Source organism: Dendrobates tinctorius, unplaced genomic scaffold (assembly GCF_039654945.1).
Source record: "Dendrobates tinctorius isolate UK_male_01 unplaced genomic scaffold, ASM3965494v1 ptg000059l, whole genome shotgun sequence".
Taxonomy (NCBI): Eukaryota; Metazoa; Chordata; class Amphibia; order Anura; family Dendrobatidae; genus Dendrobates; species Dendrobates tinctorius.
In genome coordinates this window covers 16,213,492-16,231,478 of record NW_027361727.1, presented here as the reverse complement: position 1 = coordinate 16,231,478, position 17,987 = coordinate 16,213,492, and the positions used below count along the sequence as shown (strand labels likewise).

Sequence of the window (17,987 nt, the reverse complement as noted above, 5' to 3'; positions counted from 1 at the left end):
GTGTATAACATCTGGCCCCTCACCCCTGGTGTATAACATCTGGCCCCTCACCCCCAGTGAATAACATCTGGCCCATCGCCCCCGGTGTATAACATCCGGCCCCTCACCCCCGGTGTATAATATCCGGCCCCTCGCCCCTGGTGTATAACATCCGGCCCCTCGCCCCTGGTGTATAACATCCGGCCCATCGCCCCCGGTGTATAACATCCGGCCCTTCACCCCCGGTGTATAACATCCGGCCCCTCACCCCCGGTGTATAACATCCGGCCCTTCACCCCCGGTGTATAACATCCGGCCCTTCACCCCCGGTGTATAACATCCGGCCCCTCACCCCCGGTGTATAACATCCGGCCCTTCACCCCCGGTGTATAACATCCGGCCCTTCACCCCCGGTGTATAACATCCGGCCCCTCACCCCCGGTGTATAACATCCGGCCCCTCACCCCCGGTGTATAACATCCGGCCCCTCACCCCCGGTGTATAACATCCGGCCCCTCACCCCCGGTGTATAACATCCGGCCCATCGCCCCCGGTGTATAACATCCGGCCCATCGCCCCCGGTGTATAACATCCGGCCCATCGCCCCCGGTGTATAACATCCGGCCCATCGCCCCCGGTGTATAACATCCGGCCCATCGCCCCCGGTGTATAACATCCGGCCCATCGCCCCCGGTGTATAACATCCGGCCCATCGCCCCCGGTGTATAACATCTGGCCCCTCACCCCCTCAGTGTATAACATCTGGCCCCTCAGCCCCCGGTGTATAACATCTGGCCCCTCAGCCCCCGGTGTATAACATCTGGCCCCTCAGCCCCCGTTGTATAACATCTGGCCCCTCACCCCCGGTGTATAACATCTGGCCCCTCACCCCCGGTGTATAACATCTGGCCCCTCACCCCTGGTGTATAACATCTGGCCCCTCACCCCCGGTGAATAACATCTGGCCCATCGCCCCCGGTGTATAACATCCGGCCCCTCGCCCCCGGTGTATAATATCCGGCCCATCGCCCCCGGTGTATAACATCCGGCCCATCGCCCCCGGTGTATAACATCCGGCCCATCGCCCCCGGTGTATAACATCCGGCCCATCGCCCCCGGTGTATAACATCTGGCCCCTAGTGTATAACATCTGGTCCCTCGCTCCCGGTGTATAACATCTGGCCCCTAGTGTATAACATCTGGCCCCTCGCTCCCGGTGTATAACATCTGGCCCCTCGCTCCCGGTGTATAACATCCAGCCCCTTGCCCCCCCGGTGTATAACATCTGGACCCATGTTCCCAGTGCATAAAATCCAGCCGCTCGCCCCCCATTATAAAACATCCGCCCCCCCCGCCATGCTGTCTACCTTTACTAACACATGACAAATCGGCCGGTGGTGCAGAGCTCACTGATACCTGATCGGTCCTGTAATAGGAGCCTCCGGGGTAACAAGTCCGTTCATGACCTTTCTTCCTCCTGAATCTTCCCCATCACCTGTGAGTGATATTATTGAGAAGTAGAAGGAACAACAGCAACTCGGCCACAAAGTGGAGACCCCGTAATGTTACAGAGCGGGGGGCTGAGTGCTGAGGAGCAGAGGGCAGAAAAGTCACCAACGCTCTGCTGACCCCATAACTGCAGAGTCCAGATATCCTCTGGTATTAACAGCAAAACAAACACAGGATCCATTGAAAGGAAACTGTAAAGAGGTTTTCTAATCTCCAAGATCCTATCCCAATATGTAGTCGGTGTCATAATATTAAAATTAGCAAATACCCCCAATTAGCAATGTACTATAGTTCTTCTGATTCGCTATGTCTCCTTCCTCATGTGCAGGCATTGAAGGACCCTCCATATCCATAATACCTGGATGTTATATTGAGCTGTGAGCACAGAAGCTTCAACAAATAGTTCTTCCGAGATCTAAACCTCTTACACGTGACATCCGTGTAAACTCCATGTAAACACAGCCACGTCTCTATGTGTCTGCACCTGAGAAACCCCCTTAGGCGCCATATCTCCTCTCCGTCCTTCTTTTGCGTGACGAGGAGCTGAGCTTCCACATTTCTGTTAGGAAAGAAGTATTTACAGACCATAAACAGTGATTGTTTTCCTTTCAATGGGTTCCTTTGTATTCTAGCATTGCATTGTATGGCTTTATAGCCTTTATCAGGATATTAGCCTAGACTTCGCATTTCCATATCTAGGTACAAGCGATTTTTTTTTTTTTTTTTTTTTTTTTTAACCACTTTTCGTCTATGATATTATGCTTTGTATGAAGTTGTTGCTCATTTCTGGCCATTTCCTCCCTTTTTATCTTGCATTTTTGGTCTCATCTGATGTCCGTTCAGTCCTCACTTTCCCCTTTGTGACGTTCTTCATTTCCAGAGTATAATTATGTTTTCACTACTGTTTTATCCAGGCTCATAGCTGGCAGCCGGGCATCAAGGACCCCTTCCGTGGATCAGTTGTCTGGGCTGTTCCTGAAAATGTGGACATCACAGCAACACTATACAGAGTAAGTGATTAGGGTAATGAAAGAATCTCAGTGATAAGTGATATGTGTCACTTATCACTGAGTGGTCACATACGGCTATGTTCGCTTGTTATAATGGGGCCTTGACCACTGTTGGGAGTAGCCACAAACCACCAATCAAATAATATTAAAATAACAATTTTATTTGGAAGTATTGAAAATCAAAGGAAACTATATACATAAAGGTATCAAAAGGAGGAAATGGTGGAAAAACATCAATATCCAATAGTGGTCCAGCATCAACCACATCAAAAATCGTTTTTTTTTGTATTAATACAAGGACTAAATACCAGGGAAATCCATGGACATGGTACAATCATTGCAATATTACAGCAAGGTACCCATATCCTGAAATAAGACCGAGAGTAGTATATACAAATTATTGTTAAATGTGTTGCTTATCCATGATGAGGAAGCATAGATGGACCCACCACACTGCCCCGACGCGCGTTTTGCACAATTGCTTTCTCAAGGAGAACTTTGTATTTATTTTATTTACTAGTTTTGTTTGTAAGAATACCATAGAATGCAATGCTAGTCGTGGATGAAAACTTTGTCAGAACCCCAGAAGGAAACACAATTATTACAACCCATTAATATGGGGGTTGTGTACAACAGCATAAAAATAAAATGAAATAAATATTGAGGGGCTTTTTTTTTTTTTTTTGCTATTTGTTTTCTCTGATCGTTCTGTATTAATAATGTCCCTTTCTGATAACAGTCAGTAGTGCGAGAACTACAGTAGTCACAAATAACCATTAGTTTCCTATATATAGACCTAAACCCAGCCAATGACTCAGTAAAGAGCAAGTAAAACCAGTGAAAATTGGGAGGGTCTGAAAATCTACTTGCTACTGAATTGAGACGGGATCATCGTAGAAAATGTGGTGCGGTGGCAGTGTGAGTTGCAAGACACTACAGGATGCAATGTGACACAGACCCATGGCCCACAAGCTGCATCACAGCTTTCAATTTCTAATGCGCCTTGGGGCTATGAATAAAATTGGGAAGTCCATAATCTACTACTGACAGGTCAACAACTGTTGATCGCGATGGAGAGTTTGCCAATCCCTGGTCTACAGAAACCCACTGTGATATTACTATTGGCCCTAGGTCACCAGGGATGTATCTAAACGTTCCATCTGTGCCATAGATTACCGGGGATGTTCCCATCCATCCCTTCAATGCTCTTAAGCACCAGAGAAGTTCTCATTAACGCATTCACATCACTAATCTAGATCACTGGCAGCTTTATGGATGCCGTAGAAGGGTTTCCATAACTCTGAGGATCCTACTTTGGAGAAAACCACCACAAAGAGCATCTCCGGAGATGCCGAATGGAGGTCACACGTTGTGCTAGGTGCTCAGATGTGTCCTCTCACGCCTTACCCTATAAGCTATCATATATTATACATTTTTATATCATTGTGGAAACGTTTCCTAATGGTGGATGATAGAAAGAAAACTTAAAAAAAAGTAATGGAACCGACAGATGACCTTCCATTTCATTTTTTCTTTCCTGCAGGACCCACACTCTGACCACTTTGAGGAGAAAGAATGGACATTTCAGGTTGAGGGGGTAAGTGTGACCCCATAGCCAGATGTTGTAATTTGATCGTTCCCGTACCACCCTGTGTCCATTTTTCTTTACAAGCCTCGCGGCTTTGTTGTAGGTGTTCGCTATCAGTGTTGCCTCCTAATCCCACACGGTTGTGTAACTTGGACTTTCGGCAATGTAATTACAACTAGGGGCAGACTTTGTAATTATACTGCCTGAGGCAGACAGAAAAGCCAGGACAGAAGCCCGTGGGATTAACATGGCGTGCTAGAGAAATATAATGCCGCTGTATTCACAGTAAACCACGATACACGGATAAGCGGATGGCAGGTTAGTCATTTGTCTGTAAACCCTTGTTCTAGAGGCACCTGCCCTATCTTCCTTCATCATCATCACTCCAGAGTGGCAGCAGCTGTACAGTGCTGGTCATGCACACAGTAGCATTACACGTGTTGTCTATATGTTATACGCATTGAAGGTGGCAGAAAACATCTTTCAGATTAATTAAAGGAGTTTTCTAGAATTAGAAGAATCTGGAAGCTTTCATTCAGAAACAGCGCCACCCCTGACCATGGGTTATGCGTGCTGTTACAGCTGATTACTCTTCAAACTAGACACAATTCCTGTAACTGGGCCAAAATTGGACAGTTTTTGTTTCCTATTATATTCCCATTGTTCCCATGAATATTTTGCTTTTTTATTTTTTAAAATCTGCCGTACGGTTTCAGAGTTATAGGATTTTTTATTTTGCGTTCATTTCTATGGTCTTTACAAGGGGGCGTGGTTCACAAGGGGATAATGTAGAGTAGCCCAAAGACGCGCCCCAGAGGATCCTGTGAGCAACGCCCCCGAGGATCCTGTGAGCCACACCCCCTTCTAAAGACCAATTGAAAATTAGCATTAAATAAAAAAAGTCCATATCTCTAGAACCATATGGTTGATTTAAAAAAAGAAAAATGCACAATACTCAGGGGAACAGCGGGAATAAGATCAGAACAATTACTGTCCATTTTTTATTTGTTGACAGGTCCCCTAAAGAAGTCTCATTGACTCTAATTCTGATGGACTTGAGTACTGCCATTGATTTTTTTTTTTAATATTGACTCCAAGCAATCATCTGCCCACAGCGTTTTTCGATGGACTATTTTGATTTTTCTTTTCCATTGACGTCAAGGGTGAAATTGACAGTACACCAAGTTTCTGTTTTTCACTTTGCTAAGAGCTTTTTTTCTTTGTATTTTTCTACAGATTAGCATACTGAGAAAAATTAATGAGAGCAAATGCAATCAGACTCTAAGAGCCGGATTCATTAATGCATTTGCGCTTTTTTTTTGTCTAGTTTTTTGGTGTTTTCACCTCTTTTTTTCATTTTCACTTAATTATTGTTTTAATTTGCCACTTTTAAAGTCTAGTCTACATGCGCTCGCCTATTTCTTATGTCCGTCATCGTACATGCGACTTGTAGTTTCGGCTAATTTATGAATTGCAACTCTTTAAAATGTTGCTAAACTTTCCACAAATCTGTCCCCTCTTGGAGCGATTCTACATATATTTTGCAAAGTTTGAGACATTTTAGCGGCGCATTCATCTTTTTGCTCTTATAAGGTGCAGAAAAGATAAAAGACAAAATAAAGAGCATTTTTGATTGTGCACAAAATTCCTGAAGAATATGAATTTTGATGAATTTGATGTGAAAAAATGTCAACAAATGGCTCAAGACAAACTAAGAAAAGTGACTCAAAATAAAATACAAATGTTGAATTGGGTCACCAGTCTTCAGGTGGAAAATACAGTAGTCATATCGGAGCGTACTGAATCCAGTGTATCTATAGAAAATTGTCCTGCACCTCTTCTCTTGGCTTCAGCCCTCACCTCTATTATGTGCATGTTTATCAATATATGCTGGGGTTGCCTGCTTGGTCTTGCGTGATGGACAGGTACAAACACAGTGAAGGAAGCTCCAGGGTGTACAAAGGGCAGCTCATAGAGTTGATGGTAGAGCCCATCTTGAACTTCAAGAGCAATGCCATGAGGCAGGCAGTTTGAGAACCCGTGGTTCCGAAAAACGCCAGGAGTGGAGACTCTGGAGTGCCTGAACTCACTGGGAATGGGACATCATTTAAGTGTTGGCACATTTGCACTCCACTTTAATTATTTTAAACTCCCGTCTCGGATTCGGGTCTTCTAACTAGGAAGAGGAACTTTTTAATTCTTGACTGAAGGTCCGCTCATTGTTCACTGTGAACACCTTCTTTCTTTCGTCAGCGTGTGACACTTTTTTCTGATGTGTATTGCCTTTTCTCCATCCCTCAGGCACATTCTCGTGTACTGAAGTGCTCTGGCACGCAGCTGCGTTTTGACAGGTGCTGTCCCTTTAATTTATTATTACTCTGCCATCACGCCCCTGCCCCGTGTCTCCAGCGATTTATATGCCCCAGTCCAGCGTCTCCTGAGTATCCTCTCATGTGTATGCCCCAGCCCAGGTGTCTTCTGTCATGTGTATGCCTCAGTCCCGTTGTCTCCTGTCATGTCTATGACCCAGCCCCGGTGTCTCCCGTAATGTCTATGCCCCAGCCACAATGTCTCCTACGTTATGTCTATACTCCAATCTCGGTGTCAACTGTGTGATGTATATGTTCCAGCCCTGATGTTTCTTGTGTGATGTATATGTTCCAGCCCTGATGTTTCTTGTGTGATGTATATGCTCCAGACCCGGTGTATCTTATGTTATGTACAGTATATATAACAGTCTCAGTGTCTATGTGATGTATATACAGCAGTCTCTGCTTCTCCTATGTGATGTATATACAGCAGTCTCTGCTTCTCCTATGTGATGTATATACAGCAGTCTCTGCATCTCCTATGTGATGTATATACAGCAGTCTCTGCATCTCCTATGTGATGTATATACAGCAGTCTCTGAATCTCCTATATGATGTATATACAGCAGTCTCTGCATCTCCTATGTGATGTATATGACAGATCTCCCACTGCTTGAAGTCTATAAATGTAGCCTGAGCAGTGATGGATTTCCCATTATAACTAGACCTGCAGTGTAATGTATATCTGTGTTCGGTATGACTTACTTCAGCAAATTCTTCACAAAACTTCTAATCGCAAAGAGTCGCCGACGCAAATCTGGAAAAGCCGTTGCGAGTAGCAACATCATCCATACCACCTAACATCATACGCACCAAAGAGAAGCAGCTCCAGCCACCACACTAGTTAGTTAAATGTTTGACCAAATATATCAGGGTGATTTTCAAGTTGATAATTTTGTACGGGACCCAAAGGATGGTATAAATGTCCAAATTGCCCTTGGCAGAAAAAAGGTGCTCCATTCCTGGTCTAAGGGTTCATTCAGATATAAGTATTCTCCATGTACGAGAAAAACAGACCCGAGTATTCTGATCAGACTTTGATCAAAATTTGAACACAGTTTGGTCCTAGTGGCATCAGTTTTTCTCGTACGTGATGAAGAAAAAAACAAATGTCTCCACCTTCTCCTTTGTGTCAGTCTGTGAAAATCGGATCTCACTCAGATGTCATCCTATTGCGTTCTGAATTTTTCTGTGACCCATTGAGTTGTATTGCCAATTTTGCTCTGATACTCTGGCCAAAATCAGACATGTGTCCAATATTTCTCTCGGACCACTCAGCCTGATGAAAAAAATCAAACATGTGCACAGCCCCATAGAATAAGTCTGTGAAAACCAAGGATAGCACTCGTACGAAAAAAAAATCAGATGTGTGAATGAGCTCAAAGTTTTGTATGTGGCCATCAGCTTTCACATCTCAGAGTAATTTCAGATGATAACATCATATTTAGAGCAGACCTGGGCAAAGTGTGGCCCGTGGGCCACATCCAGCCCTCTGGCTGTTCCAGTCCGGCCCACGAACCGAGACAGCTGTGGGGCTGAAAACAGTGGCCCACGGTTCGCACCGTGCCCACCGCTTGTTGTCTCTGCCCGCCCGCAGTCTCTGCCCACCCACAGATTCCACCCGCCCACAGATTCCACCCGCCCACAAGCCTGCCCGCAGTCTCTGCTCTCCATCCACGCTGACTGCATTGGTGGAGGAGGAGCCTCTGGCCACTTCTTCCACCACTCAGTGTGTGAAACAGCTGACGCGATGACTTCATGTCATCGCGTCAGCTGTGTACTGCGGAGAGTCAGTGCATCGGAGACAGAAGCATAGCAGAGCGCCATGGGAACGGGAGAAAGGTGGGTATGTGTGTTTTTTATTTGTGTATGGGATGTTTGGCTGCACATGAGGAGGCTGTGTTGTTGGTCTTATCATAGGCATGGGGAGGCTGTATGGGTCTTATGGACATGGGGAGCCTATGGAGGTCTTAACATGGACATGGGTAGAGGCTGTGTGGGCCTCATGCTGGCCATGGGGAGGCTGTGTGGGGCTCAAATGTGGGACATGGGGAGGCTGTGTGGGGCTCATATGCTGGACATGGGGAGGCTGTGTGGGGCTCATATGCTGGACATGGGGAGGCTGTGTGGGACTCATATGCTGGACATGGGGAGGCTGTGTGGGGCTCATATGCTGGACCTGGGGAGGCTGTGTGGTGCTCATATGCTGGACATGGGGAGGCTGTGTGAGCCTCAGATGCTTGAAATGGGGAGACTGTCTGGGCCTCAGACGCTGGCCCTGGGGAGGCTGTGTTGGCCTCAGATGCTGGACCTGGGGAGTCTGTGTTGGCCTCGGATGCTGGACATGGGGAGGCTGTGTTGGCCTCAGATGCTGGACATGGGGAGGCTGTGTTGGCCTCAGATGCTGGACATGGGGAGGCTGTGTTGGCCTCAGATGCTGGACATGGGGAGGCTGTGTTGGCCTCAGATGCTGGACATGGGGAGGCTGTGTTGGCCTCAGATGCTGGACATGGGGAGGCTGTGTTGGCCTCAGATGCTGGACATGGGGAGGCTGTGTTGGCCTCAGATGCTGGACATGGGGAGGCTGTATTGGCCTCAGATGCTGGACATGGGGAGGCTGTGTTGGCCTCAGATGCTGGACATGGGGAGGCTGTGTTGGCCTCAGATGCTGGACATGGGGAGGCTGTGTTGGCCTCAGATGCTGGACATGGGGAGGCTGTGTTGGCCTCAGATGCTGGACATGGGGAGGCTGTGTTGGCCTCAGATGCTGGACATGGGGAGGCTGTGTTGGCCTCAGATGCTGGACATGGGGAGGCTGTGTTGGCCTCAGATGCTGGACATGGGGAGGCTGTATTGGCCTCAGATGCTGGACATGGGGAGGCTGTATTGGCCTCAGATGCTGGACATGGGGAGGCTGTGTTGGCCTCAGATGCTGGACATGGGGAGGCTGTGTTGGCCTCAGATGCTGGAGATGGGGAGGCTGTGTTGGCCTCAGATGCTGGACATGGGGAGGCTGTGTTGGCCTCAGATGCTGGACATGGGGAGGCTGTGTTGGTCTCAGATGCGGGACATGGGGAGGCTGTGTTGGCCTCATACGATGTATTAAAGGGACTGTATTTGGGTTCAAATGGTAAAAAGGGGATGTTGGCATACTTAATTCTGCTCAATATTAAGTGATATAATTGATCTTGATACGATTAGTAATATAATCATTATAATATGTTTATTTTAATATTGAGTAGAATTAATATCAGCCTATTGGTTCGGCCGTCCGTAACAGTCATTGTGTGGCCCCTCGAGAAAATTATTTGCCCACCCCTGTATTAGAGGGTTCTTATAATGCAATTACTGGATAAAATATCAAATTCCAGGAATCGATATCCTGAAATCCTCCTTATAAACTTGTTTCACTGCACAATGCCGATGGAGGCGCTGTATGATTAATCACATGTAAAGTGCAGTACTCCTCTTATTATTACAGCTCTTGTATCAGACGCTTGTAAGTGGCCAAAGAGGAGCACTTAAGATTAGAGTAAACTGATTCTCTGCAGCTCGTATCACAACCTGCACATGTTCCCTTACAGAAAAAGTGCTGTACATACAACTCGACCACCAGGGACAATACGAAACAATTATGATAGAAGGTTATCCAGTGAAAACAAGTTATCACCTATCCAGGGGAGATCGGTGGGTGTCCGACAGCTGGGACTCGCTGATTGGAACGCTTTTCTCCTTGTTAGAATGTTTAAGCAGTGTGCATGCTCCACTGTCGCTCTCTTCATTTACTATGGGACTGCCGAGGACTGCACTCTACTTTTTCCAGCAGCCCCATAGAGAATGAATGGAGCTGTTATGGGGCATCTGACCTACCATTCCATTTTCTAACGTGGTCAGATGCGAATAAAGATTCCCCAGGCTACGGAATGGTGCAGGTCCCAGCGGTTAGACACTCGCCAATCTGCGAGTTATCACTTGTTCAGTGGATAGGTGATAACTCGTCTTCACCGTATAACCCCTTATATACTTCATTATTTATTAAACAGGGATTCCCAAGCCTGAGACTAATGTGTACACGCTATTATCATGGTTCCCTGATAATCCCGGTGCAAGCAGGCAGGCCTGTGTCCATATGTATACTATTTGCAGACTTGCAGTCACCTGCCAACTAGACATGTCGTGGCCTTTCTTCATAGAAGTGAATTGAGAGAAGTTGGGCGAGTCTAGTCGGCATGTGACTGCAAGTATGCAAATCGCGCACATGCAGTCACGTGACCGCCCGCTCACATCACCAATATACCAGGGGAGTCTTGCCAGCGTGCTCACTGCACACCGTCATCATGATTCAGCAATCTGTTCTTACATATTGGCCACAAACTTTTGTCCAAAGCCTGGACAACTCCTGTAAACCCGTCACCTCCTCAGCCACTTTTCACTTTCCGCGCTTGCATTTTCCCCCTCCTTATTCCAAGAGCCATAACTTTATTTGTTTTTAATTTTTCCTTTTTATTTTTTTTATATTTTTGGATGATTTGTAGTTTTGACCGATACCATCAATTTTTTTTTTTTCTTTTTTCTTTTTTTTTCCATACAATGTACTGAAAAATGTGGAACAATAATCCAAGTAGGATGAAATGCTGGAAAAAAATGCACTCCGACTCGTGTTTGATTTTACAGTTTTCATTCATCACTTTTTGATGTTTTCTTTAGGGGAGAATTAAATGGTGTAGTTAAAGGGGTTGCTTTAAAAAAAAAAATGTGCCGCTGTTATAATGGGACGGTCCCAGCAGATTTGGGACAGTTAAGAATGTGTGATTTTTGTATGTGCGATACACGATACAGAAGCTAATAATTATCATTCGTTGCCACTGCCGCCCTTGGGTGCTGACATGTTTCTTCTGTTTATGTTCACACCTCTTCAGTGAGATATTCCGTTCTTGAATTGTGTTTGTCACTATCTTAATATTTCAGTAATGGTGTTTGTCATTTAGGTGCTTCTGTTGAAGCGATTTCCTTCTCACGCTTTTTTTTTTTATTAACAGTTTTCAAATACTCTGTTTTCAAAAAATGCCGCTTCTAATCAGTGAATAAAGATATTACTATTTAACCCATGACTAGCTAAGATGGAAGGATCACTTTAAAGTACATCTTCACACATTGTTTATTTTTGTTTATTAGATGAATTCTTTGACAAAAATGTTATAAATCCATCAGATCTCTTACGGATTCTCTGCTCTCTCCATCCTTCTTCATAGTAAGAGAGAAAACAACAGGGGGGACATTGTACACAAATTTCAAAAGTGGAGAGGGAAGAAAGTAGTGTGAGTCTCAGGGAGGGCAGACAAAAAGAATAGTGTACAAATAAGGAAGAAAGCACATAAAGAGGAAATAAGGGCAGAGTAGATGTTGTGCTGATAAATAAGCTAATTATAAATCCATCAGATCTCATACTCCTAATTCTTATTGTTTTTCTGCTGTCTTCCACCTTTCTCCCTAGTAAGAGAGGTAACAGCAGTTGGAAAATTGTACACAAATCTAAAAATTGGAGAGGGAAGAAAGCATTTTCAGTCTTGGAGAGGGCAGAGAAAAAAATGTACAAATAGGGAAAAAAACACTTGAAGAGGAAATGAGGGCAGGATAGAAGCTGTGCTGATAAATAAGCTAATTATAATTCCAACAGATCTCATACTCCTTACTTGCTGATTCTCTGCTGTCTCCCACTCTTCTCCCTAGTAAGAGAGATAGCAGGGAGGACATTGTACACAAATATCAAAGGTGGAAAGGGAATAAAGTACGTTCAGTCTCAGGGAGAGCAGAGAAAAAGTTTACATATAAAGAAGAAAGCACATAACGGCAGGATAGGAGCTGTGCTGATATATAAACTAATGAAAACAGCAGTATTCTGTATACACAGCCTTCACATGCAGCCTATATTACTAGGAGAAACAATCCTATAAGAGACAAATCTGTAATTTAGATCTTTAAAAGCAAGTTGATGTAGTTCAGTGTTTCTTCAGTAGGTGTAAGCAGAAGTCTTACTGAACAGCACAGTATACTTTTCCTTCCTCAGTTAGAAGTTAAATTATTTTCTTGCCAGATAACTTAAATTTAAGGTGATAGTTTATAAATTAATTCATAATTTTATCTGCTATTGTATCAAAACTTTCTATGCATCTTCCGTGTACTTTTCTTTTAATTATGCTTTTTTTCTATTCCCTTCAGGAATCTCGAGGCCACAAAAAGCTCCTGGCTGTGGCTCCAATTGACCTACGTAAATTTGCAGCCATTAATTCTGCTCCTCGAGAAGTGAGATTACCACTTACACCACGGTCTGTAAAGGTCGTGTCTGCAGCCCTCACCGTCAGTATTACCTGCACTTTATTGCGAGAAGGCAAAGCTACGTGAGTCAGATACACATTTATATCATATCAGCACTCTTTTCGTGGGGTTGATTCGACTATGGCGGATAAGGCATTACTGTAGTATCGCTATAATCACCATAACCTTTCCTGATAATGCTGTAATCCAGCTTGAGAGGATGGCGAATATGGGAATCATGGTGATGCTAAGAAGCTGCCGCAATGGTGTGACACTGTGAAGCCCTAACCGCAGACTTTTTGTATTGAAATTGTCCCAGTTAAAGGGAATCTATCAGCAGTGGCGTACCGCCACTGGCAGTAGGCCACGCGACTGCTATGGGGCCCATGAGCCAGTACTGGCACAGGACCTCCCTGCCCATCATTGCACCTTCAACTGTATCGGTATCCTGGATGCTGATACAGTTGAAAGTAGTGATGAAGGAAGGAGCGTCAGCTGATGCTCCCTCCTCCATCATTCTTCCTCAGCAACTGATATCTCAGCACAATGGACGTGATGGCATCACTATATGGTGCCCGCTGTGCTGATATGTGTGGTGCTTCAGAACGCTCTCTACAGACCGGAGCAACAGGGGAACAAAGAGGAAAGGTGAGTATTGTTATTTATATTTTTTAAATCAGTGAGTTCATTGTGGTGGCTGTATACTGTATGGAGCACTATGAGGTACATTATACTATATGGAGGACTATGGAAAGTGCATTATTCTATATGGAGGACTATGGGGAGTGCATTATCTTATATGGGGGACTATAGAATGTATTATGCTATATGGAGGACTATGGGGAGTGCATTATAGTGTATGGAGGACTATGGGGAATGCATTATCCTATATGGAGGACAATGGGGTGCATTACACTATATGGAAGACTATGGAGTGCATTATGCTATGTAGATGACTATGGAGAATGCATTAAACTATATGGAGGACTATGGAGAATGCATTAAACTATATGGAGGACTGTGGAGGTGCATTATACTATATTGAGGAGTATCGGGTGCATTACACTATATCAAAGACTATGGAGTGCATTATACTATATGGAGAACTATGGGGAGTGCATTGTACTATATGGAGCACTATGGAATGTGCATTATATTATATGGATAACTATGGGGAGTGCATTATATTGTATGGAGGACTATGGGGTACATTATACTATATGGAGAACTATGGGGAGTGCATTATACTATATGGAGCACTATGGAATGTGCATTATAGTATATGGAGAACTATGGGGAGTGCATTATACTATATGGAGCACTATGGAATGTGCATTATATTATATGGATAACTATGGGGAGTTCATTATATTGTATGGAGAACTATGGGGAGTGCATTATACAATATGGAGTACTATGAGGCTGCAGTATACTATGTGGAGGATTATGTGCAGTGCACTATACTATATGGGGCTATTATCATATTTGGAAGGCTATGTGGGGGCCATTATTATATTTCGAATGCTACTGTAAATAGTCAGTGTACATTCAGAGCCATGTGTGGGTGGTGTCAGCTTTTCTCAGCTCTGCTGCATTGCTTAATGTAAAAACTCTCATTGTCTCAGAACTGCTGCACCCAGCAATCTAAATGATACGTTTCTAGAGTCAGGGTCTCTTTGCCTACATTATGCTGCTCTCAGATGAGGTAGGAAAAAAACTGCTGACAGATTCCCTTTAAACTGTGATATTAAAAAAGGAAAAAAGTATTTTTAGTTTCAGTATCCCAAAATTGCATCCCAGAGAGAATAATACATCAGCAGCATGCTTGAAAGTATAGGATATTATATAATCTAGAACATATGTGAATATATATATATATATATATAATATATATACACACAGTATATACATACACATACATTACTGCCTTCATTTTTACTTTCTGCTCAGTAGAGTTATGCTAGTACCGTCACAATGCTAGTGGCGTGGTGCTCACTGTACATCATACAGTATGTATTGGAGATACTTTAATAAGTATAATATATACAGTATATATATATATGAACTAGAAGCAAACTGCTTTAAAACAATACAATAAAAAGTAACGATGCAATAGGGATTTCCTGATGGTCCATTGAACACAAAACTTTATATAATGATCCTTTATGAATATTTTATTACCAGTGCATGCAGAAAATAAAGGTAAAAGAGAGTTTGGTGCAGACAGTAACCTCTGTACTACTGCAGCAATAACACGAACCGGGTGTGGAGCTGAAATATTCCCCGTTGAATAATAAGGGGTCGGTCCTACACTCAGTGAATGCCGACTCGTGGCCTTACTTAAAATTCAGCCACCGTTTAGTAAGTAACATTCTGTCGTGGAGTAATTGTCTTTTTGGCTGCACCCCAGGGATGATGATATGCAGAGTATTGCCAGTCTCTTGAGTCTGAAGCCATCAGACATCGCAGATCTCGATGACTTCAATGATGAGGAAGAGGAGGACAAGTTGCAAAGACAGAATCGTAGTTCTGTGGGTTCAGCGCCTCGAGGTGACATTTGGATTCAGATCACTTTGTTTTTCTATCTCGTGCATGTTTTCCTGAAACTTTATTTTCCAGAATTTATATTTAATATTTGTAACTACGAAAGAATGTCATACATCGACCCTACTTTTAGAGATGTCCACTTTGGGATGCTAAAGCCCAAACCATTAGCTTTGTCTCGTCTTTTTGGGCCGTTTTGTAGATGATTCCTGGGTTTCTATATGAGTAGTCATGGGACCAAGGTCCAGCGCCACCTGCCCCGCCACTGCTCTGGTTTTAGACTTTTGGCTGTGAGCTCGGCGACCAGCTCCTTTTACCTTGGCCAAGCGATGTGCACTGTTGACATTACATGTCACTGCCGAGACCGGAGCAGTAGTGAGGAGCCATCTCTGGACCCAGGGAGGGGGAGACCCTTCCATGGTTGTTAGTTTAGATAATTTAAAGAGTTTGAGGTCCACTTTTGTGAAAGTGAACAATCCCTTTAATATGTTAGTAGATGTATTAAGTTGGCTTTACACACTACATGGCTTTTCTCCCAATTCTATCATGGACATGTAGCACATTGATACCAGAAGTTAGAGGAGACCCACCACTGACGCACCCATTGGGCACCCTGAAATTCATAATGCTTAATCCGGCTTTCACTTCACATATTTCTCGGGGGGAGAGCCAGTAGGCCCCAATAGCTTACCGATCCTGATGAGACTGGTGTTTTTCGCTCAGAGGCGTACCTAAAACTGAACCTGTCACTTGCTATAAATTTGTAATTTTTTGTAACCGGTGTAAACGCCGCTTGTTCTCCTGAATTCGACATTGTCTTTCCTTTGTTCCTGCGCCTCTTCATTCCTGAGATATGGCCCTTTCTTCCTTGTGTGTAACTGTAGTCAGTTTAACCAAGTGGGATGTGGTCATCAACTCTTAGACTTCTTGAGGACCACGCCCAGTTGGCTAAGACGACTAGATTTTCATACAGGGAAGAGGAAGCCGTATCTCAGGAATGGAAAGACGCAGAAACAAAAGAAAAACATCACCGGATTCAGAAGAACGGCGGCATTTACATCAGATAAGAAAATGACATATTCATGTAAGTGATGGGTCCCCTTTAACCTCCTAGACCCCAATGCACAATCAATACCAGTACTGCCCACCTACTGGGCTCCATTTTTAATGCTGGTTCTTTCGTGCAGCTGGGTTTTGGGCTTCTCAGACACCAGGGTTTGGATGAGGCTGCACCTCCTCTAGCTTTTATCTCACATGTATAACCTTCTTTAGATATCCTCATCTGTACACAGCACTACCATTTCAGATTATAGTGGTTATCCAGCCTTTTCAGATTGATGGCTTATGCTGGCTTCACACATTTTACAGTCCATGGACTGACCACAATTTCCAGTCTGGCCAATGAGGAGGTTGCGTTCAGATCAAGAGACCCACCCCGGGTCTGGAAGTCGCGGTGCTACACAGACGCTGGCCTTATCCTTAGCATATTCCAATAAGATTGTATTGGTAGGGGTTAAAATATCGGCACTCTCAGCTGTGTGACTTGTTATGGCAGTGGGGCAAGTTTACAGCTACTTGCCAGAGCCATATTTCATTAGCAGCCATTTAAGATGTTGCTGCGCTATTCGAATGTCTTCCATTGAAAAATGCTGCAGCGTTCTTAAACGAACACTAAAAAAAAAATATAGGTAGGAAATCATGAACAATCTTTAAACAGCTGATTGGAGGGAGTGCCGATTGTCGGACCCCCGATCTAATACAACTTATTCCAATTATAGGATAAAGACTGGACAACCCCTACAATTAGAGAACTGAAAAATCAGGAGGTTGAAGTCATGAGAAACATGGATTTGCAGTTAGAAATGTTTATGTTATCAGTTATCACATTGATGTCTTTCCTGTAACGGCCTGATATCCCCGATACTGAGACATCACATTTGTAGTGATCTCCATCATGGGACGGACATAGCGTTACAGATAAATGACACAGAATATTCAAAAATTTAGCGACGTTTTTATATACATCTGACATTCTCATTGTGTGCGGTGTCATTATTTATATCGTTGTTCGGCTTTCCGATAGTGAGAGTTGGTGCGAATCGATTCACAGGATCCCATCCATCGGCCATGTCAGTGATCTGTGACCGCTGGGTGGAAGGCCTGAGAATAGCTTTGTACCGTGGCCATCAATGGCTCTTTTTTTGATTAGCTAACCTGACAAAACGTTCACCAGGCCGGTTAATCAAAAGAAGTGGTGGAAGTTCTCATGGCTTCCATCCAGTGGTCACAAATGACTGACCTGGCCATGGACCGGATTCGCACCCGCTCTACTTGTAATGGCTCCATTGTGTTTTCCTTCTTTTTCTCCACTCTTTGTTATACTCTTTCTCTCCTTACTTTCTACTTCAGGTTATCTTAAAAACATTTTTTCTGACTACTTGTCAGGTAAACCTTGTTTTCTCGTATCCTACAATTCTCCTCTCCTCATAAGTTGTGTTCTGCGCAACTAATTTTCGGTCGATTTTTTTATTTTTTTTTATAGAGCCATTGCGGGAGCTCAGTACTCTTGCTGAGGAAGACGATGAAACGTCTCTTTCTACAAGTAGGACTTCTTGGAGCTAGTTTACTTCTACGTCTCATTCCTGACTTCTCTCTTACTTTCTATCTTTTGCC

The 17,987-nt window shown here is 44.1% G+C and overlaps 1 protein-coding gene across 5 annotated transcripts in view; it reads left to right on the top strand.

Moving 5' to 3' along the window:
• Window positions 1–17,987, top strand: part of EHBP1L1 (EH domain binding protein 1 like 1) — a 94,390-nt gene that overhangs the window by 48,970 nt on the left and 27,433 nt on the right. For 2 of the 5 annotated variants that reach the window (XM_073578463.1, XM_073578466.1), the window contains exons 3-8: window positions 2,403–2,498; window positions 4,042–4,095; window positions 12,675–12,853; window positions 15,181–15,320; window positions 17,724–17,759; window positions 17,857–17,916. In XM_073578463.1, the coding sequence (XP_073434564.1) occupies window positions 2,403–2,498; window positions 4,042–4,095; window positions 12,675–12,853; window positions 15,181–15,320; window positions 17,724–17,759; window positions 17,857–17,916 (565 nt within the window). The remainder of the gene's footprint in view (window positions 1–2,402; window positions 2,499–4,041; window positions 4,096–12,674; window positions 12,854–15,180; window positions 15,321–17,723; window positions 17,760–17,856; window positions 17,917–17,987) is intronic. The other 3 variants (XM_073578465.1, XM_073578467.1, XM_073578468.1) reach the window with 2 other exon arrangements.